At 40.8% G+C, this 26,794-nt stretch overlaps 1 protein-coding gene across 12 annotated transcripts in view; it reads left to right on the top strand.

Moving 5' to 3' along the window:
- The window catches only part of MAST4 (microtubule associated serine/threonine kinase family member 4), a 581,430-nt gene that overhangs the window by 407,125 nt on the left and 147,511 nt on the right, over positions 1 to 26,794 (top strand). For 2 of the 12 annotated variants that reach the window (XM_032281096.1, XM_032281020.1), the window contains exon 1: positions 6,783 to 7,584. The exons of 9 other annotated variants lie outside the window; for them this stretch is intronic. In XM_032281096.1, coding sequence (XP_032136987.1) covers positions 7,493 to 7,584 — 92 coding nt within the window. In that variant the 5' untranslated portion in view covers positions 6,783 to 7,492. Of the gene's footprint in view, positions 1 to 6,782; positions 7,585 to 26,794 lie in introns of those variants that run through there. One more of the 12 variants, XM_032281217.1, reaches the window with a different exon arrangement.

The following is a 26,794-nucleotide window of genomic DNA, read 5'->3' as shown; positions in this document are numbered from 1 at the left end:
ATAATGTGCACAAACCTATTTGGATTTTGATACAGTGCAAGAACACTTTCATGCAGGAGCTCTCATGAACAGAGCCCAGTAGAGGGATATCTAATTCATTGGGAAGCAGTAGCTCCCCTGAAGACTGCCTAAAGTGATAACAAGGTTGGTCTTTTTTTTTTTTTTTTTTTTGAGACGGAGTTTCACTCATGTTACCCAGGCTGGAGTGCAATGGCGCGATCTCAGCTCACCGCAACCTCCGCCTCCTGGGTTCAGGCAATTCTCCTGCCTCAGCCTCCTGAGTAGCTGGGATTACAGGCACACACCATCATGCCCAGCTAATTTTTTTTTTTTTTTGTATTTTTAGTAGAGACGGGGTTTCACCATGTTGACCAGGATGGTCTCGATTTCTTGACCTCGTGATCCACCCGCCTCGGCCTCCCAAAGTGCTGGGATTACAGGCTTGAGCCACCGCGCCCGGCCAACAAGGTTGGTCTTAAAACAAGATAGGAGTTAGGTTTTCTGTTTGTCAGGTGATGCACTGATCTCCAAGTGTTGCTCTCTACTTCATAGTTGGATTGCTGTCTGGGCTGGAGGCCAGTGCTCCACGTGGTTTACTGATGGATCTTCCAGACAGCTGTTTTAGAATGGAGAGATACACTTATCTCTGGATCTTGCCCAGTATGGTAGTATCCTTCTTTTGCATGACCCCTTCATCCCTGTAAGGATGCCATGCGTTTTCTGACAGTGCATCCAGCTCTTCTCCTACAGGGTGGAACTCTATTGGGGGACTAAGCCATGGGGTTTCTCCCAGTCACTTCTCCTGCTTGAAAGTCAGAAGACAGAGTGCTGGAGTGTGCTTTCAAGACCTGATTCTGCACCTTCCCCAGGCCTATGGGCACATGAATTCTACTCTACTTATCAATCATACATGTCACTCACTGCCTCGGGAGATAAGGGCTTCATTTCCCATAACTATGCCCTGGCTTTTCTTAGATTTTGTTAAGTTTTATGCTAATCTTTTTGTGTTGCTGATTTTCCTGGGATCCAGAGAATGCCTGAGAAAGACTTGCATTCTCTTCCCATTCTGGACAGCCTTCAGCCTGTCCTTTACTTGCTTTCGACTGCATCCTTTATACCACCTTTGGGGATTTCATAGTTCTTTGCTAAACCTGTCAGGAAATAGAATTCTTATTTTGTTTCCTTTGTTTTTTTTTCCTTTTCCTTTTCCTTTTCTTGCTTCCAGATTAATGTTTTCTTTATTTTACTCATTCACTTTAAAAATCTGAATGTCTCTTACCCTGTGGTATTATTTAAAAAAAATTTTTTTTGGTATCTTCCAGGATGCTACAATCCTGACTCTTATCTAAGTTTTCAGCATTTAGACCTATTCCTACAAGTTAATTGTCATCTATCTTTTTATCTTCCTCCATATTTTAGCAATGTGAGTGCAAATTTGTTTAATAACACCAGAAGTGCTTTCTGTCAGCCTGTTCCTCATAGATTTAACTTTCTTCCCATTTCTTTCTTCCTTTCTTTCTTTCTTTTTTTGAGACAGAGTTTCACTCGTTGCCCAGGCTGGAGTGCAGTGGTGTGATCTGTGCTCATTGCAGCCGCCACCTTACAGGTTCAAGCTATCCTCCTTCCTCAGCCTCCCGAGTAGCTGGGACTACAGGCTGGGCTGCCATTCCCAGCTAATTTTTGTATTTTTTTTGTTTTGGAGAGATGGGGTTTCACCATGTTGGCCAGTATGGTCTCGATCTCTTGACCTCATGATCTACCTGTCTTGGCCTCCCAAAGTGTTGGGATTACAGCTGTGAGCCACCGCTCCCGGCCCTTCCTTCCCATTTCTATGTCAGTACTAAACTTTATTTCTTGGGATGTACAAATGGATCACAAGGATTGCTCATTCAGGACAGCCAGTTTGCAGTTCACAGTTCTAGTCTCAAACTCTCAAGACTGCATTTAGAAAGTGATCAAAGTGGACTTGAAGGTGTGGAAGCCTTGGGGAAGTTGTCACTTCTAAGTGCTTTGAAAATGGGAATGGGAAGAGGTCAAAGTTAGTTTAGGGCAAAATCCTTAGACTAGGCCAGGGTCAGGTGGAGTGCTTATGAAATCTCAGCATCAACCCCACTCTCCTTAGTATCTTATTGGGGATGGCCTCATGGCTCGAGTGTCCTGCACAGGGAGCTGACAGCTTTGCAGACTTCACATCCACACTAGAAAACTGAGTCTTTTCATAGAATCTAAGTTCAAGACAAGACTCTGGGCATATTATCTTTTAATATTGTTCTATGTGGACTGGATAAAACCCCTTCTTAAAGGGCCTGGGTCAGCAGGTGGGCAGTAGACAGAATTCAAGTCAGGAAAAAGGACCTGGCATTTTTTTTTGTATGTGGAAGGGGAGGTAATAGTGAAGGATTTGACCCTTTCTTAAATACTTATTTATTCCTAAGCGTGCATTTCAGCAGGATGACAAGCTTATTTTTCAGTTTCATTTACCATATAAAACCAATGGCTGACAATATCATCCTGATTAAATGAATGAAAATTTTGAATCACAAAGCTTGTCTATTGTTGTATATGCTTAGTTGTTACACAATAGAAAATCTTACTGAATATCTGTATATTGACCTAGACCAGCTATAGTCTTAAGAATTTCTGGTCTGGGCATGGTGGCTTACGCCTGTAATCCCAGCACTTTGGGAGGCTGAGGCAGGCAGATCATGAGGTCAAGAGATCAAGACCATCTGACTAACATGGTGAAATCCCATTTCTATGAAAAATACAAAAGTAGCTGGGTGTGTTGGCACGCACCTGTAGTTGCAGCTACTTGGGAGGCTGAGGCAAGAGAATTGCTTGAGCCCAGGAGGCAGAGGTTGCAGTGAGCCGAGATTGTACCACTGGACTCCAGCCTGGTGACAGAGTGAGACTGTCTCAAAAAAAAAAAAAAAAGAGTTTCCAGTAATCTCAGTTCCCTTTTTGTTCTTCAGTTGAGTTTTACTGCAGCTGCAACTGTAGTTTCTGCCCATATAATTATTTTGTAGGAAAATGTCAGTAGTTCTGACAATTTTAATTCTTGTGTTCGCAGACTGTTCTACCTTCTGAATCATATGTTCCCAAATCAAGTCAAACAGGTTAGAAGACAAGTCACACTTCAGTGTCACATCTACTCTTCATGAGTATGGGAATGTATCTGCCACTTTCACTCACTATATAATTCATTCTGGCTCCTCATGTACTTAACCTATTTTTATTTTTTCAGTTTGGATACAACCCAAATCCTCCCAAGCCTTCTAAATGCAAATATATATTAAAGTATATGTAGTTAAAAATACTCATGTCTTTACCCATTCCTTTGAGAATTTCTGTAGAGGCTTTCTCAAAATGCAAAGAGTAGAGGTAGTAATAACATCTGATCCTTGCAGATTGGGGTATTTGTCATTTAATCCAGAGTAGAAAAAACATTTTATGTCACTGATTTATCCATTTTAGTTGCTATCATCTTTATAGGTTATGCCCCGATACATGGGCTTTTCTAGAAAAACTGTAGAGCATATGAGAGTTTTGGGAGGTACTGATGTCCTAAGGTCTTCAAACCACCTAGAGGTTGTGTTCTACCCACTGTGTCATCTTCAAGTTATCTCTGCTCAAACAGCTCTACAGAAAATCCACTCTTGTTGCAGCTCTTTTCATCTTTGGATCCAAACCCTCTCTCACATAGTTTTTGTAGTTTCACATGGTTTTATTCAACTATTGCTTGTTCCCTAAATTTTTTCTTCTCTGCCTTCGACACAGAGTTCTTCAACCCATAACTTATATAGCACAAGTTCATGTCCACCTTGATTACTCTTCTCTGTGCATCCTATCCTATGTAATTATCCCTCTTGATCTTGGATACCTACAAGTGAGCACAAAAAGTTATTACCTGGACCTACTTTTAGGAGGGGACATGGGACTCAAAGGGAGTTACCTTTGGGTTTGATTGTGACATTTCTTATAGCCATATAAAGACGAGAGGAATGTTAGCACTGCCATCTTTCCAGCTATATAATATAGATAAAAATAAGTAAATAAGAGAAAGTCTTTAGAATTTAACAACATCTTCATGGAATCCTTAAAAATTCAGTATTCTTTGAGAAAATCAACAGATCTACTAGTACTAATAGTTTCAATGCATCTTAGGAGAAATAAGAGATACCTGGGCTTCTGAAGTATCCATTCAAAAAGGATATTAAATGCCTATATAAACCCAGGAGTTGTCAAGTTCCAAAAATATGGAGATCAATAAAATGTGGCTTTAGCCTTGAGGAACTCAGACTAATAGGGAAGACAGCAGTAAACAGTCAATTATATGCAGTGTGATCAGCGCCCTGGTAGAGACATGTTGGAGACCCTAGAGAGTAGAATGAAGCACATTGTGGGGTGTCCTCTGCTTCAATCTTATGTCTGTCAGCATAGTGTTCTTTTAGCGTCTGTATACTGCCAACATTTATGTACAATGTGTGTGTAGACATTGCCTGAAGGGGTTAATATATGCTGTCTCCTCTTCATTTATGTATATCAGCTTCTTAGAGGTTGGTCCCATTATGGACCCAATATTGCAGTTGGGGAAAATGGGAAGAGATTTAAGGTCATAATAAGCGTTGTATCCAGAATTTGGACCCATGATTTTTGCTCTTAATCAGTGCTCTGTATCACCTTTCTCAGAAGGAACCTTTATCTGGAGCAATGGTTCCCAACCAGGAGTGACTTTTCCTCCCAAGGGACATTTCACAATGTCCTCAGACTTTTTTTTTTTTGAGAGGGAGTCTTGCTCTGTTGCCAGGTTGGAGTGCAGTAGCGTGATCTTGGCTCACTGCAACCTCTGCCTCCCGGGTTCAAGCGATTCTCTTGACTCAGCCTCCCGAGTAGCTGAGACTACAGGCATGAGCCACCACACCCAGCTCAAACTTCACTCTTGTTGTCCATGCTGGTGTGCAGTGGCACCATCTCGGCTCACTGCAACCTCTGCCTCCCGAGCTCAAGTGATTCTCCTGCCCCAGCCTCCCGAGTAGCTGGGACTACAGTCTCATGCCACCATGCCCAGCTAATTTTTGTACTTTTAGTAGAGACGGGGTTTCACCGTATTTGCCAGACTGGTCTCCGTCTCTTTACCTCGTGATCCACCTGCCTTGGCCTCCCAAAGTACTGGGATTATAGGCGTGAGCCATTGTGCCTAGCCTCCTCAGACATTTTTACTTGTCAGCACTGGCATCTAGTAGGTAGACATCAGCGATACTGCTAAACATTCTCCAATGCACAAGAAAGCTCCCCAAACAAAGAATTATCCAGCATAAAATGTCAACAGTGCCAAGATTCAGAAGCTCTGCTCCAGAGCACAGGGACTGTCTTTTGTGTCAGCCTTCAAAACATCTTTTTCAATACTTAGAAACATTTTTTAAAAGAAGAGCATGGGCGAAAAAATGCTGGACCAAGCTCATTAATATCTGGTGAAATGTGTTTTGTCACTTAATGTCCCTGAACATTTGGGATAATGTCCCAAATGTAAAATTGAGAAAATAATGGCTTCTTTGTCTACCTCTGTGTGTTGCAAGGATCTGCGAAGGCCCTGGAAGCATGTGAGGAGGTAATGCATAGGAAAGCCTTGGATGCGAAACATCATCTAAAACTCTTGGAGTCCTTGGCTGACTAGGAGAGGGCAAACCCGAGAGGAAATCAGTTTCCCCGACCTTTGAGAGGAGGCTGTGTGTTAATTAAAGGCTAGGACAGGACGGTACTTCTCAGACATGCTCCAAGTTGTTCCTGAGATCACAGTTCCCACCAGGTTTTCTCTGGAGGGAATGAACAGATAATTGGGATTTTTTTTTTGTCTTGTCTTTCTTCTTTTTAATGTAGGCCACAATAATTAGATAAAGAAGATCCCACAGCAGGCTTCTTTTTGTTTACCCCACCTACCTTGTCAGTGGACAGCCAGCCCCTCTACCTTCTCTTTATCCTCCAATTTTTGTAAGCGAGTTTGTTCCTAGTATTTACTGGATTGACTAGGCCATTTTTAGAGGTTATTTTTGCTGAATATATATTTTTTGATACAGTATTTCTTGCCATATTACACCAAACTTAAGACAGCTAATTTAAATTATGTTTTTTCTTTATGTACTTCACACAAACATTCATAGATGGAGGGAGATATTTAAATACCATGGCTTCTTCTAAATGAATAACAAGAACATTCAGCCCCCCTTCATTCAGTCCTTTCAAGGTCTAACGTACTTGAAGGGGCAATACTTATAGCATTTGCCACAGAAATGCCAGGTAGTGTCTTTCCACGTCGTGACTGACCATTACCTAGATCTGTAGTTGTCGGCCATGAAGCCAAACAGGTGTGTACCATGGTCACTGATGGAACAGATGTAAACTCATAAATTTAGTTTACTGAGGTTTTCGGTGACTGTGGCTTCCCGTCCGCGTGCTTTTCCTATTCAACCAGCGGCGTCCGGGCAGAGGAGTCACGGTGGACTTCCCTGGCTCCCGCGGTGAATCACAGGTTGGCCTCAGGTGCGCGCTGCACACACCCGGAGCCGCCTCGGGTTTCTTTATTTATTTCGGGGACGGATCCATTCCAGGCTCCAGGGAGGGGGAGCGACAGCGGAGGCTGCGGGGCTGTCCCGGCGCCTGCTGGGGTCGCCCCGAGGCTGCCTGCTCTTTTTCCCGTGAGCCCCCGCTCCCCAGAGGCGCCGGGGCCGGTGGGGGGAGCGGAGACGCTGGGGGTTAGGGGCGGGCGGGTGGGAAGCTGGGGGCGCGGCCACCAGGCTGGCCGGGGTCAGGGCCCTGCCGCCGCCTCCTTCCAGCCGGACCCTGTAAGGGTTCACAAAGGTGTCAGGGTCAAGTCCTCCAATAGGCCCATTTTTAAAAAGTGCTTTCAAGTTTCCGTTTTCTTCAGGAGGGGAGGGCAAGAGCAGCTTTTTCTATTCAAATTTTTTTCCTTGTATGTAGATACCAAAAGGAAACTCGGCACTGGGCATGTTCGGATGTGAATGGTTTTGCTGATAAGCAACAGCCTCCGGAACCAAAGCCTGAAAATAGTCGTCTCCCCCGCCCCCCGCAGAAGCGACGAATGGTATCTGCCAAACAGATGACAAAGTACCTCGGACTGAATCCCACAGACAGCGTTTTGAGCAGAACGCACGGCTCAACTCTTGTAATTACTGTTTATAGCTGGCCGAGGCTGACTAGGAGAGGGCAGACCCGAGAGGAAATCAGTTTCCCGGACCTTTGAGAGGAGGCTGTGTGTTAATTAAAGGCTAGGACGGGACGGGTACTTCTCAGACATGCTCCAAGTTGTTCTTGAGATCACAGTTCCCAGCAGGTTTTCTCTGGAGGGAGTGAGTAGATAATTGGGATTTTTTTTTGTCTTGTCTTTCTTCTTTTTTTTTCTTTTCCTTTTTTCTTTTCCCTCTCCCTATTTTGGCCGTATGGCCTTGAACCCACAGTGAATTGAAGAAAGCAAGAAATGGACATGTCTGACCCTAATTTTTGGACTGTGCTCTCAAACTTTACTTTGCCTCATTTGAGGAGTGGGAACAGGCTTCGGCGAACACAAAGGTAAAAACGCGGGGATCTCTGCCTGGAGAGGGACTGCTTTCACTCCCCAGGGGCCCACAGGCCAAGCTGCCTGAGCCCTTCAGGAGCCGGGGTTTTGTGTATTGGGTGACACTTTGAAAAGTTTATGCCCTGCTGGGAGACGGGGCAATGCTTCAGGTATTTCATCGTCCTTGTGGTTTCCTGGGTAACCCTGATAAATGTGCTGCTCATAGTTTTTCTCCTTTTGAAATGTGAATAATAAGACATTTCCTTGTGAGAGGTGGGGAGAGAAAAAGGGAAGGAGGAGGAGGAGGTACTTTGTGTAAGTCTGACCCTTTGATTTGATCGTGTTTATCCATTTCATTCACCCAGATATTGAGGCTTCTGGTACTTTTTGTTGAGCCCTGCAGATGTTCCTCTCTATTAAATATTTGACCTTTCTAAGATGCAGATGTACGATGCAAGAATAGCCCAGGTTAGCTATTTCATACTATCTGTGGAGAGACAGAGCTACCTAACTTTGTCATTTTGATTTTTCAGTGGTTTGCTGGCATTTATTACTGGTACAGGACTGGCCTTTTCATTTTGTAACATATATTTGATGAAAAAGATGGAGAAAGAAAAAGAATGTTAAAGTCAAGATGAGGCTCATGCCACAAGTGACAGGCAGTTCCGAGAGTCTGCTGACACTTGCATTGAGAGACTATGATTTTAAAGGAGGCATTTCTCGCCCCCTCTGTGTCCAGCGCAGAAAAGTAAGATTGTTGTGGTTTTAGAGGGGGCACACCCTCTAGTTGTGTTAATACTGATTCTTCGTTTTCCTTCAAAACTTGCCTTGCATGTACATGTGAACATGCGTGAGAGCAATTGTGCAGTCAGATAAACAGGATGCAGCCTATCAGATTTGGAGCTTCACAATCTCTGTGCTTCAGTGTTCAAAGAACCTAAGAAAATGGCTCGTTCTTTTTTGGATATACCTATAACTTTTTGTAGTATAAATGAGGATATATGATACTTTGGAAAACTTACTTTTTCCTTTCGAAATTTATCATGGTGTTTCTTACATTTCAGAAACATCCTGGAATACACACATACACTGTTTATATACATGGGTGCACACACAAATCACATGTGCACCTGTGTGTATGAGAGAGACATCTGGTAGGTTTCAAAGTCTTGTTTACTTTTTGATGTGGTTCAAAGTGTTAATACCACTGAACTATGTTGGATTCTGTATTTGTGCCTTTTAAATAACGTGACTATTTAAATAACGTTTTTCTCGTTCTGCCACATATGCTCAGAGACCCTCTCTTGTAGTATTGCTCATTTTTATTCAAGTTGTGTCAGCCATGCACCAAATCTCCAAGACAACTAATAAAGTTGAACAGAGATACATGCTGTATATGAACTAGGCCACTGCTCCTCATAGTGATAATTTGCGTAATTTCTTATAATTTCAACTTGACAGAATTCCTTAAATATTTCTGAGTAGTGTATCCTGGTGTGGTACAGCCTCTACTCTTACCTGGAATGAGTTCTTAGAGAAGTCTGTTCTGGTATCACATGTGTGTATCTTAACCTGTAGAGCAGTTGGAGCCTTTCTTCTTCCTATCTACCTGTTGACAGTAATTCGGAGAGAGGCAGATGCATGATTCTCAGGCTGCTCTGAGCTTGGCTTTAGGGCAGTATCTATCCAGCCTGAACACTCCAATTCAGACAGCTCACACTAACAGAGAGCCTAGGTTCTAAGGTAACCTGAATTCTTCCCAGTAAAATGGGAGAGCATTGGGTGAGCTGTTTCCACCCCAAGTCATGAACCCGTATCTTCAGTTTGGCAAAATAGAGAGGAAAGTGGATTTTCTTCTCTCTTAAGAGTAGAGGTTATGACAGCCTATTTGTTAACTGGAGATTTTTAGGTTTTGCAGTTTGGAAATAAACACCCCAAAGATCATCTCTATATCCATCGAGTCATTGTCTGTCTAAAAGGGCTAGCATTGCTTTATATTTATTACGTAGATTCAGAAGGGCAGGTGTTCTCAACTCCAGGGCAGTGTATGTGGCTATTGCATATCCTGTTATACAGTGATCAATTCTGGCTCCATGTCCTTCCCTAAGGACATGAAACATGTGCTTACATGACTGCTCCTTTTGGGTTGGATTCCCCTTAACTATTCTAAATCCTGTTTCCTTTTCCTAGTCTAACCCCATTTCTTACCTGACTGAGTAGTTTGTCTCCTTTCCAAAGGACCTTTCCGTTCCCACATTGTCTTGTTTTGCCAGCCTTAATAAGGGCATCCCCGGTGTCCAGGTGAGGATGCTTTGTTCTCACCGTCAATCAGATATGCCTTAACCCTTGGGATATCTCCCATGCACAAACTTAGTTCCTTTCCTGAACAGTTGCTGACTTCAGTGACAGACTGTTCTTTTTGAATATTTTCTCCCAGCTATTTGTTCTGAGTAACATTGTAATCTGGAGGACTTTATCTTAGCTTTTACTTTATTTTTTATTATTATTTTTTTTGAGACGAAGTTTCACTCTTGTTACCCAGGCTGGAGTGCAATGGCACGATCTCGGCTTACCGCAACCTCCGCCTCCTGGGTTCAGGCAATTCTCCTGCCTCAGCCTCCTGAGTAGCTGGGATTACAGGCACATGCCACCATGCCCAGCTAATTTTTTGTATTTTTAGTAGAGACGGGGTTTCACCATGTTGACCAGGATGGTCTCGATCTCTTGACCTCGTGATCCACCCGCCTCGGCCTCCCAAAGTGCTGGGATTACAGGCTTGAGCCACCGCGCCCGGCTCAGCTTTTACTTTAATATCAGCTTGTTGCTTCTATCAAAGAGTGAAATTCAGCTTGGAGCCTGTGAATGAGCATCTTAGAACTCATAAGGATAGAATATTTGTGGCACTTCAATAAGAGCTTGAATGGTTTCAGACTTACCTTAAACCTTAAACCTTTATTATGGTAGAACTTGTCATCATGGAAACTTTTATTATGGAAGAACTTGTCATCATGGAAACCTTTATTATGGTAGAACTTGTCGTCATGGAAACCTTTTGGTTTGCTACATTACATTTGCATATAGTTCAATGTGATGCTGGTTTGTTAGTTTGTCCTCTCAAAGAAAAGTATTTAAGGTTTTTCTTACAACTCACAGCCCTACTTGTGCGTGTAACTCTCGGGGTTCCTAGGGAAAGAAGCCTACAGACGTACTCTCAGGCCTAGATTCTCAAAGATGGCACAGTACTGATGAACTGAAAGACTGTTGCTTGTGCTATGTCCCAAGCATGGTATATTATGCCCTTCATTCTTTTCTGTCTTGACCATGGCAAGATTGTTGGGACGCACACTGGCTTTTATCTACTGTTTTGCTGCAAAGCTTACATGTTCTGTTGGAAATAGTTCCTTTTATATAACTGGTTTTATCCTTCTCTCTCTTTCCCTTATTTCCTCAAGGTAGTCTCAATACAGCCATTCACCTGCTGCTTTGAGGGACAGAAACCTAGGCTTAAATGAACAGACTTTTTACACCAAAATTTGTTGTTTTAGACTGAAGTAATGGTTGCATGTTTTTGAGATTTTCAGTTTTTTAGGTCTGTGGCTATGTCATTCATTGAGGATCCTCTCACAACTCAGAACAGAAATTAGCTGGCCAGCATTCATGTCACTGCTTATGATTTTAGCATCTTTTCTTTGCCCATTGGATTAAAAACTTTTGGCGGAAACAAATCAAGCTTCTCTTTTAATTATATCTGCTCTCTGTCACACCTTAAGGAAAGAACTACAATTGATTTCTAAATGTTGCTGCTAGGTTTTGAGTTGGGCCTTTAGTTTTGCTGAAGTACAGTCTTGAGAATCCAGAAGATGCTTGTGTTTTAACCTCAGTGTTCAGAAATCTGTTGTGTTTTCATTTTGCTTGAGAAATAATCTCTCAACCTTGATGACGCCTAAATCAATAAAACCATTATCCATGCTGATGGGTAGTTTGTGACTCAGTTCATCACTTTGAGCAACTTTCCAAATGTATTTTTCTAAGAACCAAAAAAGAAGTTTTTGGAGTTTTTATTTTGGTAGTTGTTTTTTTGCAGAATTCGCATTACTCAGCCATTGTTATGAGCAGCAGGTACCTTCAGGGATCTTAAACTAAATCCTGTAGTTGTCAGGATGTATTGAATTTTTTAGGTATTCGGCATCTTCCCTTCAGAAACATCTCTAGTATTTGATGAGTTTTTCCTTTGTTTTGCTCACGAATGTATGTCATGACTATTAGAGGTATAGAGAATCTTCTTCCTTCTTGCCTTGGTATTCCAGGTGTTAGTAAACTTGTACTCACCCCTTTTACCCAAATCCCAATTAACTCCACATTTATTAAGCACCTATTATGCACTGTGACCTAATGCTGAAAGCCGTAGGTATGCTTTCAATGAAGACAAGTAAATGAATTGCAAACCAGGGCAATCAAGAAGTATTTACAAGGTACATATAAGCCTTGGGAGCGGTCAGTGGGTAAGAGAGAATTTGGTCTCAGGGATCCAGAACAGGCTCCACATAGAAAAGGTTTTGAAAGATATTTTGGTGTTTATGAAAGTGAAGAACAGGGTCTTTCCAAGGGACAGGAGAAATGGTGTGTACAAAGGCCTGGTGGCCTTGGCAATAGAGTCCCAGGAACTATACATAGCTTAGTATTGCAGAAGCAGGGAGTTGGAAGGGGCAGTACTGCACAATGGTTAAGAGAGTCGTTCTGAAGCCCATTCACCTGGGTTAACATCTTGACCCTATCACATTGGTTATGTTAACTTCTTTGGACTTCGCTCCATCTATATAATAGGGATAAGTATTCATCTTATAGGATTGTTTACAGGATTTATAAGATTAAAATGCATTCATATGTGTAAAATGCTTAATGCAATGACTAGCATGTAAAAACTCAGTAAGTCTTAGCTGTTAATATTATTGCTGTCATTACAACATGAAGATGAATAGTGGGTGGTGAAGCTGGGGAGGAGTGCTGAGACACTTGACATTTGAAGGAGTTTGGTTTTGATACTGTGCTGGGGAGACGTATCTAGCCACACTGGGGTTTAGGTCTGGGAGTGGGGATGAGACCTGGAAGCCAATTAATAAGTTCTTAGGGTAGTCTATTTAAAATATTTTGCAGGACTAAAGAATGAAGTGATATTGTGCCTTTGAGAGATATGAAGGATATGACATTAATAGAAGGCAATGGGCCTTTGGCTATGAGGGAAGAAGAAAGATTCCATGATGGCCCTGGGATTTTTGACTCTGGGAACAAGGGAGAGGGAGGAACCACCTGTACTTATGAGAGTGAGGCAGGGGAAGACACAAGAACTTATATTATCCCTTTTACCCCCTAAAGCTCAGTTGAATTCACATTTGTTGAGGAGCTATTGTGTACTGAATACCATGGGATATTTATTCCTTCATTCAGCCAATATCCTGACCCTGTGTCCCATGCTGGGATCCCCACTGTGTCAAGGGACACAGTGATATTCAAAATACAGTGCTTGGGCCTCACAAATAAACAAGTGTCTAACTAAGTCAGTTGCCAAATTGTGGTCAGTGTTCCAATGGCTATAAGCAAGAGCTGAGCCGAGAACATAACCATGTGGAGTGGTGATGGTAGTTACTTCTGGTAATGTGGTCAGGGAAGGTCTTTTGAGATGCTAATATTTAAGGGAGCCCCAAAGGATGAGAAAGAACAATTGTGGGAAGAGTTTGGGGACAGGCATCTGGGAACATCAACGGCACTGAGACCAGAAAGAAAGAGCCTTCTTGGCAGGCCACTCAGTACACAAATCCAGGGCACTCAGACAGGCTGTGCCAAAATAATAAACATGGGACTCACTATTAAGACCATCTGAGAAATACATCAGATTAATACATGGGAGAATTAGAGATACCCCACTTAAGGAGTAGGCAGAAATGCAGCGAGGTATGAGGTACGGGAAAGAGACTTAGTAGAGAAAAGTCCCCTAAGAAGGGAGGGGGCCAGGAGGGTGCTCTCCGGGAAATCCCAGGAGGAAAATAGTCAACACCCCCCAGCACTCCACAGAGAGTTGAAGTGAAGGTGTGTGTTGTATTGGGCAACTGAGAACTCATGGATGACTTCGCAGGAACAGGTGCCCCAGGGTGGGGGTGTCACAACCCAGAAAAGAGTGAAGCAAGGACTTGGAGAACATGGGTGATGACCACTCTCTGTGGGCAGCTAAATATGGCAGCAACACAGCTATAATGGCCTGGCCTCTGCACATTCATGGCTGGCCCGTCAGCCCTCCTTTCTGAATCATATCCCCTTACTCATTGTTGCTTACTTTCTTGTCTGCTTCATTGCCCAAATTGGCAATGACAGTTTCTTTTTCACCTCCCTCTGGAAGCTCATATTTCTTCCGTAGCCTTATGACTGTTCCTTTCTGGCATGTTTGTGATGGTTAGAGTTTTCCTTGCTGTAAAGCCCTGACTGAGTGTCTCTGGCTCCCACACACCACCTCTTGCTCTCCTGAGCCCCTGGTACTCCAGCCCCTCCCCTGCAGCCTAGTCATAGGAGGAGACTGAAGCCTGGCCCCACTTGTTGCTCCTCACCTCCTCTCCACGCCTGACCTGCAGGCTCTGCCCCTCCCTGAGTCCCTGCGCCCATTTCCTCCCACTCCTTGATTTGCCCAGGCCTGTTTCATAGCTGCTTCCTTTCATCCTTGTACTTTGTTTGTGCTCCTGACTGTGTCTTCTGCAGGCGGGACAGGCTTACAAATTGTGCAGGGCTCGCCCCTTCAGTCCTTCTCTCATTTCTAGTTAGCTCTCATGTTGCTAATATTCCATGACACCATCCAGCAACCTGGGCTGCCCTTGCTCCTGACCCCCCTCCTCCAGGCTGGTCGGGGATACCCCTAGAGCAGAGGAGAAAACTGAGCTCCAAGCCCAGAGCTGCCAGCAGCTGAGTGGCTTCTGTTGAGAGCCTGGCTGTCCCAACCGTGGCAGCATTCTTCAGATTCTGGGCACCTAAGTCTTACCAGATACAAAGGATGGGAGCAGAAATATGCACAGATCAAAAATATTGCTTTTAGCTTCTAGTGTGAAACTTACAATAGGAGATCACAGACTGTTTTGCCCCTGGAATATGTAGGGGTTTTTGTGAGACAAGAGGGAGGGAGGAGAGGTGAGGAAAGGAGTGAGAGAGAGAAGGGGAGAGAGAAATGTGTGAGTGCAGAAAGTAGATTTCAAAAGGAATTCATTAAAAATAAAACATGAGAATTATGGAGCATATGCTGCATGGTGAGGCATGGACTATTCATTGTGTGTGTGTGTGTGTGTGTGTGTGTGTGTGTGTGTGTCTTCACTCTCAAGGCAGTGGTGGGAGTAGTATATTGATAAATGCACAGTGACAGGTAGAACATCATATTCTTTAATGGTTTTGCTTGCTTCTCTTTACGCATCTATCCTGTTCTCAGAAGCTCTCGATACCTTTAAACAGGAATCATAAGCTACAAGATAGAGACCATTTGCCTTCTGGGTTAAAGATTGACAGGTGTGGGGGTCAAGGAATAATTTGAGTTCCTGTGTGGAGATGGCCCATAGAAGATGAAGCTTGAAGTAGGACTCAATCTGAATAACTTGGGAAAGTCCTCCTTCTGTTGGTTGAAATGGAAATAGCTGGTCTCTCACAGAGATGGAAACTGGAGGCCCTGGGCCCCAGCCTCACCCTCCATACACACCCATCTCTAGCGTGAGTAAGCATGCACAAAGCTATGTTAATCTGAGTTGTCTTCACTACCTGTAACTAGTCATTTGGGAGTGACATCATGGTAACTGAGTAATCCTTTTGAAAGTTAAATAGTAGAGCGGAGATGTTAGAATGGTCCTGGGGCTACCTGGATGAAAGTAGACACAAAGTCTGCATAAGATCGTCTACTAAAGTTGAGTCAATCCCTGTCAGAGGAACTTGGCTTTTGTGATATGTGACACATTTTGTGTGCCAGATTTCTAAATAAAAGTTTATACTTTTGTTAAAATTTGTAATTCTGGTACTCTCCTAATTTCCAGGCAGATAGAAGAAAAGAAAGGAAAAAATTCCACTAGGAACATGGTTGTAAATTCTGAAAATGTTGACCTTAAACCTTATTAATAGAATAAAAGACCTGTGGGAATTTTAGCTACATTAATGTCTATTGGACATGCCTGTTTGAGAAGGTAATTATACTAATCTCACAACTGACATGTCATGTTGTTTGTTTTAAAGAAAAAAACCATAGCGGAGAATTTAGGCTTTGATCAGTACTCGAAGGTAAAATAGATTGGCAAGAAGAATAGGTAGTCATTAATGTATATCTCTTATCTCAAGCACCCCATTGCTTACTTTATTATAGAATCCTGGGAATTTTTACATTCTGCTTTGTGGTCCTACATTTATCAGTGACTATGATTTTGTCAGAGTTTGGGGGCTTTTAGCAAACTGAAATTGCAGGCACTAGTACAAAGAAAATGCAGATCCTGACATCTGGTAAGCCAACCACCAATTGTATTCTGAAGTTCTTGAATAAGCTTGTAGCTGTTCAAAGTAAGTACCAGCCCCCTGTGCCCCTGGAAAGTTTCTAACCTGACACGGAAGTTCAAGGGGCCAGTATCTTTTGGAGGCAATATGTTAGGTTCTGAGTGAATCACATGGGCAGAGGGAATGAGAAACTGAAGATTGGTGAAATTTGCTGAGGTCTCCTAGGGTCATAGAATTAGAAGGGGAAGAAAGCTGATGGATTTACCAGGCCCATTTTGCCACCTAAGTATTTGTTGAAGCTGTCTTTAGTATGCTTTATTTTATCTAATTTTAAATGTTACAGTATATGTTTATGTCTCAGACTTTACTGTGTTTCTTCCTTAAGAGTCATTATTGGAATATTATCTAGTGATTGACAAATTTCTCAGCTATGAAATCTGTAGAAAATCACTGAACCCATAGCTTACATAAAAAATCACTTATGCATCTTTCACATTAATGTATTCTAAAATACAGTATGATGGATATGTTCAAATTAGGAATTATAATAAATAAATATTTTACTTTTATAGATGTATGCAGGGGTTGAGAGAAAAAAACTATGTTTGGCATGGGAAAAATTCCCAGCTGAATAAAACACTCGAGGAAATATGGTAAATGAAGCCTTTGTTACTGTAAAACAATAGCCATTAAGTGGCTATTATGTAATGTTATTTCTTATGTCTGATTTGAGTGGATTGTTGATCTTGGAACTTGAGATATAATTCCTGTAAAAATATTACTTTCACTTGGCTAATCTCAAGACTTTTGATACCAAAATCAAAGACTTTTCCAAATAGATTACCTAGATCAGGAACTGAGCTCTGGAGGCACTGAAGCTATGTCAGTTTTTTTTTTTTCCCATGTAAAGACTGATTTTATATACTTGCTATTCCCCATCCTAGTACCCATCCAGATAAATACAAGTAATTTGCTAACACCAAAGCTGGTTTATTGTAAAATTAACCTAGGCTTGCTCAGCCATTGCAAAGGGCAGGCATGCAGCAAAACAACTGATAGGCACATCAGCTGCGTTGGCAAGTTGAATGGATGATTCTAAGTTTGCATTTCCATAGTAGGTCCCCAAACAGAAGGATTTCTCATCTTTGATCTCAAATGGCCTTAGTGACCAGTGGAGCTAAACAGATGTGAGATAGTTTGGGTGGTTTAGGTAGTAGTTTTTGTTACGGATTCTGTAAAATAAGTCTCTAAGCTTATGAATCATAATTTCCTATATGTTTTTGGATTTGATGTCTGGTGTTACATATTTGAACCATGGAATAAAAGTTGCTATATTTTTACTGTGTGGCCTCTAAAATTTATATGTAGCATTCTTTCTCAGTAGATGCCTTCTCTCTTGTGTAGTTCAGCCCAGTTAGTCTCTGAAATCAAGGACTTTTAAGCTGAAAAATCAATAGTGGTTTTCTCAACGTTGGAATCCAGGCTTAAGATCAGAGACCTGTTCTCTTCAGTCCAGTTCTTGGATCTTAGTGCTTTTAATGCTATTTTACCCGCATAACCATGGGCAAAATGCCATTTTAGCAGGTAGACTTCATTTTTCTGTAACATTGTGATTGATTATGTATTACTTGATGGCTTCCTGTAAAGGAAGCTCTTTAATCAAGAGCAATTGTGGTTTTTCTTACCTTTTGAGATTTAACCTTACAATTAGTTTAACTTCTCACGTCAGACCTAGGGTGTTTTGGGGGTCAAAAGGTACAGATATTGAACTGGTTAGATATTAATATGATACACCTTTTTGATACCATTTCTAGGATATAGAAACATTCCGTGGAATGGGTCCTAGATTGAAAATCCACGAGTGAAAAGGGTTCTGACTCTTGGCACTGATAAACATATTCAGAAATGTTGTATTCAAGCCAGAATAAATATATATGCCCTTTATCCTTTTTTTCAGTTAGCAGAAGTTACATCTAAACACTTATTTTGGCATTAAGGAAACTCGTCATGACCTATTGTTCCAGAAAGATTATAGTCCTCGTTTTGAGCCAGTTCTTCAGTTCCCATGCAAGTGGCATGCCCAGCCTGGAGCTGAAGAAACAATCCCTGCTTTTCAAACCTTCTATTCTTATAGATGTGTCCAGCAGGCAGTGGCTTGTAGCTGTTCCTTCAGCCACTTAACAGGTTTGATTTCAAAGCTTTTTAATAGAGAAACTAACATGTTTGGAGGGGATTCATGGCCCAACATTTATGGATTTTGTTGGGAAGTCTCAGGTGTGTATTTATCTTAAAGTATATGTTAAGGCCTATTAGACTAAAGTAATTGTGTTTGTGCTTGGCTCTGTTTTGTTTTTGCCTTCTAGTCCTAGAATGAATTTGTTAAAATTACCTCAGGGATTGGATTGGGAGGGAGTAGTTCCAAGTCCTGAAGGCTATGTACCTCCTCTTTCAATTCCTTTTGTTGGCTGTCTGGAAGCACTAAAGAGGAGTCCAGTGATTATAAATTTGGCCAAAAGACAGAGAAACCGAGAGCTGAAGGATCAACCTCTGAAACATGGGAAGTTAATTACATTTATAAATACTTGGAGGGGTTATTTATGAGTCATGCATCTCTCTGTGACCCTTTTACTGCTTTGGGAGCTTGTGGATGAGCCTGAATCACTCTCTGAAACCTGATAACCTGATAACCTAGTTTGGCTAAGTTTGGCTTCTGTGAATAGGGTCTGAGGATTTATCACATCACCTCATTTTTTCATTTGTATGCCAAATGTTTATTGAGTACCTTTTATGTGAGCAGGGGCTATGATTATCACCTGGGAAACAAAGATATGTACAGCATGACCCTTTACTTCAAGTAGCTCAATGTAGTGTGCTTTAAGACAGTAACACAGACAAGAATTAAAGTAACAGGCAATAACTGGTAGATCTACCAACATCAGCCGAGGAGGAGGGAGGAGGAGAATATCTGTGCAGACAGTTTTATATATATATTGCCTCGTTTAATCCTCACAACAACTCCGTGAAGGATATGTTATTATATTTATTATACAGATGAAAAATTTGAGGATTAGAGGAATTATTTATACCCCCACATCTCACCAGTAGTAAGTGCTGAATTTGGATAAAAACTTTACTGAATCTTATGGCCAAAAGAAATATAGCTCCAACAGCATCCTAATTATTGAAAACAATATTTGTAAAGCAAGATTTTAGTACCTTCTTAATTTGATAGGACAGTAGCATCTTGGCAATTCAAAAGGTATTTGTGGAATGTAGAGCTCTGGTAATTTTGATATTTGGTATAGAAAATTCTGCCTGCTGTCTGAGGGGAAGAAAGTGAAAAATAGAAGTAGGTTTTACTTTGTTTTAAGATTGCCACCTGCTGATTCTCTTTCCTATTAATGGAAATTGTAAATGTGTTCTGCTGCAATTTCCTCATCTTAAAGTATCACAGTTTATGATGGTGTTTAAATGGGTTTGCGCTTTTAAATTGAAGCTTTACTTACAGTGTAGCTCTGCACAGCTGCTGTCTTCCAGGCCTTTGAATGAGTAACACAGCATGCACTGAGGCTTCTTTTTTCTGAACTTTCCCTCTGTGTATTATAAAATCCTGCACATTCACATAAATGTATACGTTACACACACATTTCGAAATCCATGCCAATCTTGTAATAATGCATATAGTTCCTCCCTTAGAAAGGACAAAATTTCTTTCTGCTTCTATGGCAATGCAGTGGGTATGCCAGAAAATATCTGTTGGGAGATTTTAGAGATGAATTACTTATAGGTTTCTTTATTTTTAAAAAATATAATAATTCTTCTTGAAGATACTGTTGCTGTTCTTAAGGAGGAGATGACCCGATGGCACTCAAATATATCTTTTCCTTTGAGAAAATTACTGTGTTTAGAGAACAGAAAATTAACTGCTTTGTAATGCATAAAACAATTGCATAGGAATAGACTATAAATAATCTTCAACACACAAAGGACACAAATATTGTGTCCAGAGTGCTCTAAACCACACATACAAAAAGTTTTACTGGCCATCTCTTAGCTTTTGGTGATACAATATGTGAGCTGTTTTTGAGTAATAGCTACCTAAGGATGAAATAAAAGAAGTCTTCCTTTTAGGGATTTTTTCAAAGGCTAAAAAAAGTGTATTTTATAACCACTAGCCTAGGCCCAAGACTGACTCAGATTTGTACTGACACAGGGTTTACTACTTGTATTTAGTCCAGGCAACTAGGTGTTAGTTTTGTTTTGTTGAGACAGGTTTATTTATTTATTTATTTATTTTTTGAGACAGAGTTTCGCTTTTGTTACCCAGGCTGGAGTGCAATGGCGCAATCTCAGCTCACCGCAACCTCCGTCTCCTGGGTTCAAGCAATTCTCCTGCCTCAGCTTCCCAAGTAGCTGGGGCTACAGGCGCGTGCCACCATGCCCAGCTAATTTTTGTATTTTTAGTAGAGACAGGGTTTCACCATGTTGACCAGGATGGTCTCGATCTCTTGACCTCATGATCCACCCGTCTTGGCCTCCCAAAGTGCTGGGATTATAGGCGTGAGCCACCGCGCCAGGCCGAGACAGGTTTATTGAGATACAGTTTACACACAGTAAAATCATCCTTTTTCAGTTGTATAATTCAGTAAGTTTTAACAAATAAAGTTACTACGTAGCTAACATACAAATAAATATATAGAGTTTTTCTCTTTTTTTTTTCTATTTTTTTGAGATGGAGTCTTGCCCTGTCACCCAGTCTGGTGTGCAGTGGTGTGATCTCAGCTTACTACAACCACCACCTCCTGGGTTCAAGCGATTCTCCTGCTTCAGCCTCCCAAGTAGCTGGGATTACAGGTGTGTACCACTACACCCAGCTAATTTTTGTATTTTTAGTAGAGACGGGGTTTCACCATGTTGGCCAAGCTGATGTGGAACTCCTGACCTTGTGATCTACCTGCCTCGACCTTCCAAAGTGCTGGAATTACAGGCATGATCCACTGCGTCTGGCCAGGTATTTCTGTTACCTCAAAAAACTTTACATAGATTTAGTAGTTTAATAATGCTAATATAGCATTAGAATAAGATATTTTCTTTGCTCTGTTTTTCTATTTTATAATTAAGCTTTACAGTTTGTTAATATTTCACAATTTTTTCCTAATATCCTTTTTCTATTCCATCCAGGATACTATGGTACACTATGTCATCCTCTTTAAAAATCATTTTTATGAGGAAATGATTAACACATAGTTTGATTACATGGTTGATAATGTCAAGTGAAGTACCAGAAAAATGCATCAGAATGAGATATTTGAAAGATAAGGAAACTAAATTGTGTGATCCACTATTAATATATAGTAGGCCATTTGTCCAGGTGCAGTTGCTCATGACTGTAATGTCAGCATTTTAATAGGCAAGAGGGTCACTTGAACCCTGGAGTTCAAAACCAGCCTGGGCAATATAGGGAGAGCCTTGTGTCCATAAAAAATTTTAAAAATGTGTGCCTGTGGTCCCAGCTACTCTGGAGGCTGAGGCAGGAGGATTGATTGAGCCTGGGAGGTCGCAGCTGCAGTGAGCAATGATTATGCCACTGCATTCCAGCCTGGGCAACAGAGCAAGACATTTTCTCAAAAAAAAAAAAGTCCCTCTGATACAACGTAGATGAAAAACTTAAACCAGATCGAAAGATTTGACTAGCAGGAAATTGTTAAAAATAATTTGGGGGTGCTATAGGGGAAGGAACAGGGCTGTGACAGTGTGGAGGACTTGGAAGACATGTAATTTAAGATCTAGATTATGATTGTTGGAAAATAAACATGGAGATCCAGAAGGAGTCTTAAGAGTTTTTCTATGCAAGTGAAGATGGAACAAAATATGTATTTGACAAAAGATAAATTATTGGTACTTTATTTGCTTTGTAAAATATCAAGCCCTTCCAGTATTTTTATTATATTTTAACTTTAATAAAACTTATGTAACTTTTAAATTTTAAATTAATACATGCTCAAGACAAAGAATGGGGAAAATGGTTTTTTAAAAAATCACCCCATATTTTAGTACTCAGACATAACCACTATTAAAAACTTGGCGGAGTAATATTTTCCTGTCTGCATTTGTACACACGTGTGCATGCATACCACAAAGTATTTTATTTTACCTCATGGTTTATGATCTGCTTTTTTCCCTTAATGAGATTCCTTTAAATGCCCAACTTTGCAATGGTAAGATTTCTAGAAAATTTTAAAAATACCTATAATACACAAGAAGACCGGAATGGGTGGATGGTAAGTCCTGGGGCACATTGGAAAGGCCTCTGAAGGATGCTGTGTTGATGTGTAGCCGCACCCATTGTGGGTGTGTGCACAGCTGGCTTCCTGGTATGTAGTGGAGATGGGCCCATTGACACTAGTGAAAGCATCCTGAGTGGGCTTACGTTTTAGATCCTGTTTTTCTCCAACTGTATTCGGATCTCTCTTAAAATGCTCCCTTTAAAAATACTAATGCTAGCTCAGAAAGACTCCGATTACCGTCTCCCCACAGGTTAAACCTCGAGATCTAAACTTTATCCCTTATGTAGTGAGCAGGCTTGCCAGGTGGCAGGCCAATTAATATATTTTTCCAAGGTGTAGATGTGTTTTTTCTCCATGATAGACCAATGAATCCATCTGCTCCTCATCTTCCTTCCCCCCATCCTTTGGGGAAAATCATTATTTAATTTTCAGACATAAGTTGTGTAACTTTGTAAGTGATACTTTCTGCTTTTTTATGGAAGTAATTTTAATAATTGTAACTTCTTTTTAACTATAAAGATGTGAAGAACCCTGTCATGAGGCCGGGCGCGGTGGCTCAAGCCTGTAATCCTAGCACTTTGGGAGGCCGAGGCGGGTGGATCACGAGGTCAAGAGATCGAGACCATCCTGGTCAACATGGTGAAACCCCGTCTCTACTAAAAATACAAAAAATCAGCTGGGCATGGTGGCGCGTGCCTGTAATCCCAGCTACTCAGGAGGCTGAGGCAGGAGAATTGCCTGAACCCAGGAGGTGGAGGTTGCGGTGAGCCGAGATTGCGCCATTGCACTCCAGCCTGGGTAACAAGAGTGAAACTCCGTCTCAAAAAAAAAAAAAGAACCCTGTCATGGACTAAAAATATGGACATCTAAGTTCTATCCAGTGAATTACATTTTTTGAAAGTTGGGTATATAGAGTCATATGTTGAAAATCTGATTCATGAAAGTATAATCTGGAATAGAGTTTCAGAAACATCTAGTTGAACCCCGTCATTGAAAGATGAGGAAATTAATGTTTAGATTAAAATTTCAATCTGGTAAACAACAGAGATGGTCTGGGAACCTTGTCTTCAGATTCCAAAGTAGGACAACCATGGTGAAAATAGAATCTTTAATCCCTCGAGGGGAAAAAGTGGAGTGAAAACCTAGTTAAGATTCAACTAGAAGTGTGCTCATATTTATTGCCTATTCTCCCTTGAGTTTCAGACACTGAACTATACATGTCACCTTTACAGTGTCTTTTTGCCCTCCAGTGGCAATTCAGATCAGCAGGTGATTAACTGTTTAGTGTCTATGCCTTGCCTCCCAGTTCTGTTGAAAGTTTCTGAAGGACAAATTGCCACATCCTCTTTTAAAGCACTTACGGATAGTGTACTACCTGGTCATGTAATGAATGAATTACTGAATATATAAATATAAATGAGGTTGTTTTACAAAATTCTCTCAGAGAATGTTGGAATTCTAGGAACATGACCACATTATAGCCTACCCACAATCTGCCACATTATACAGAATTTGACTTCTCTCCCCTCTGGTATGAAGGAATTTAGCACTGACTATTCCAGAAGCTTCTCTTGGAAGGACTGTTCCAGCATGTTCGATGTCCTCCATGTTTTGGGATAGATGGGCTTAAATCAGTTACTGCTAAACAAGAAGGAAGGATTTAGACTTGGCATTTTTCTTTTATTCAGGTTGATACCTCTGCCTCTGTATTCATGCATGCTAAGAGGCCCTTTTCATGTAGTAGAAAGGATTTAGACTTTGGATTTGGACAGATGGTTGGAATCCAGAGTTAGACATCTGACCTTAGTAGGTCATCTTACCTCTGATACTTTGTTTCCTCATCATTAAGTGTGGGAAATAATCAGCAAGCCTTTTTTGTACTATAAGTAAAACAGATTATGAAGCACATAGAGCAGGTGTAGACAGACTACAGCCTGCAGACCCAATCTGGCCACTGCTGGGTTTTGTGGACTGACCTTTATTAGAATACAGCCACACCAATTCCCATGGGGATGGTCTGTGGCTCTTTGTGCTACAATGGCATAGTCCAGTAGTTGCCACAAACCCTGGCCTGCAATTATCTGGCTCTTGACAGAAAAGCTTTGCCAGCCTCTTACCTAGGATAGTCCCTAGCAAATATAGAGATTCAATAAATTATAATTTTACCCTTTTCCATTGGTTGTTTCAAGTTCAGCCTTCCCTTTAGGCAACCTTTGAAGAAAATTAGTTCAGGCATGGCCTTCTCTGGTAACCCTTCTAAAGCCCCACCCAACTTCTGGAGTATAGCCAAGGCCTTGAGCCATGGTACAGGATAGAACATGTTGAAAGAGATATCTTCATGGTTCCCACCCCCTGATACGTGTCATGTCCTGACTTGAATTGAATGTTGTGCATGTTACAGGAATAGAATTTTCTCTTAACCAAGTGTAAATACAGACATGCTGTATAGATTGCGACATATCCCAATTTAGCTTAGATTATTTCTCACCATATATCACAAGGTGAATCCAGTTTATACTTCTTCAAAAGCTTCCAAACACAACCCCTAGAACTGGAATTTTCTCATTTGAAAATACACTTAAAAAAAGTTATTACAAATTACAAATACCATATTTAGCAAGGGACCTTCTGAAATCAAACCAGGAGCTTCTGAAGTGACTGAAGCATTTGAACAAATAAGTTCTCAATTTCTTTGGTGTGTTTATTTTGCTTTGTTTTCTAAGCAAAGTGAATTCACAGTTTCTTAGCAGTTTTGATTAGGGACACCCTAGTGACTAGTAGTAGACTCAGACTGAGAATAGACTGGTAGAATGTGCCAGGTGAGAACTCACTGATTGATGACCGCACTCCAACTCCCACACACTGTGTAGAGAAAGAAGAGAACTTCAGAGAGCTGCTAAAGGCACTTATGTTTGCTTGATATTTTTTATTTTAAAAAAATGTATCAAGGAATCATTTTTAGGATACTAAAATAATTTATTTGTTCAGTATTTTAACATTTCCTTGTGTCTTAAAAAATATTGAAGAAATTATAAGAGCATTACCCAAAATTTTGTAAAGTCCTCCTTGATTCTCTCTGTCCCCTACTTCCAGCATATTTTAATGTTTCTTTTGCTTTCACATAGTACTCAGTTAGCATTCATTTCAACATGTTGTAATTCTGTATATACTTATCTGAATTCCAAGCTGACTATGTCTTGAGGCACAGACTTTATGCCAGGATAGTGCCTGGCACATAATAGACACTTAATAAAGGTTTATTGAATGAAAGCACCACACAGTGAGCATATTTGTGCATATAGCTTTTTCTGTCTTTTGGACTATTTCCTTAGGATAATTTCCCAGAATAGAGATTTCTATGCCAAAGTGACGTGAACATGTTTATGAATCTTAATACATAATGCCAAGTAGCTTTGTGTCTACTTGAGGTGCCTTCCAAGTTTGTGACTCTCATATTGCATGGTACATTATTGCTAGCTAGCATGTCTGGTGTTCCATATTTTCTCTACCAAAAAAAAAATGACAGTAGAGTACATCATTGCCAAATTCAAGTTTGGAATGAACATTGCATATACTTTAGGACAAAGTGCTTCTAAAGAATAAAATTCCCTCATGTGGAACTTGGGAAACAGGGAGGCAGGCAGCAGGGGCAAGGTACTAGATAAAAGATACAGTTATAGGGGCAGAGAACTTATGGAGTTTCATTGCTACTATGAACTTTTACTGGATTGTCATCAGTATTTCAAGGAAGAAATTGAATATTTTTGTTTACTTTTCCCCTTTAACACATTTAATGTTCAAACATGAAACATTACTGTTTCATGCAAATTGCTGTTAATACACATTCCACGGTCTGCTTTTATCAAAGTTTGAAACTGTTTGCGTAATGTATAATGCATTTCCATCTTCAGTTGATCTGATTTGTGTGTGTGAAATAAGATTGAGCCTCCATGCTGTGACCTTGAGCAACAATAGCTTTTTTTTTTTAGTTTGTTATTTATTTCTCCTCCCATACTCCTAGAATGTGGCAGGCCCATAAATTACCAATGATGAATAGCCATGTCTACATTTTGGTGCAAGTATGTAATTGATGAACACATAGAATCACCCAAGTGATAGCTTATAAGATGGCATGTAAAGTTGTGGGGTCTAAGCTAAATAGAGCAAGAACAATGTTCTATTAGAAATATGCTGTGGCCATTGATGATTCTAATGAATAGGAAGGTTCAACAGATATTCTAAATAATTATGATTTATGATTACTCTAAGTTACATATTCCATTGTATATTATTTTCCAACTTAGCTTCAACCCTCATTAAAACGTGACTTCGGTCTCTGGAGAAATAGTGAGATAAAGGAATAAGAAAAACTTCTGATGTCCTAGGTCAAGTTTTCGGATAATACCCCTCATCTTTTCTAGCAAACTAGAGTCTGTAG

This window comes from Sapajus apella, unplaced genomic scaffold (genome assembly GCF_009761245.1).
Source record: "Sapajus apella isolate SASKATOON/1434 unplaced genomic scaffold, GSC_monkey_1.0 scaffold1, whole genome shotgun sequence".
Lineage (NCBI taxonomy): Eukaryota > Metazoa > Chordata > Mammalia > Primates > Cebidae > Sapajus > Sapajus apella.
This window is presented reverse-complemented; position numbering and strand designations above follow the sequence as displayed.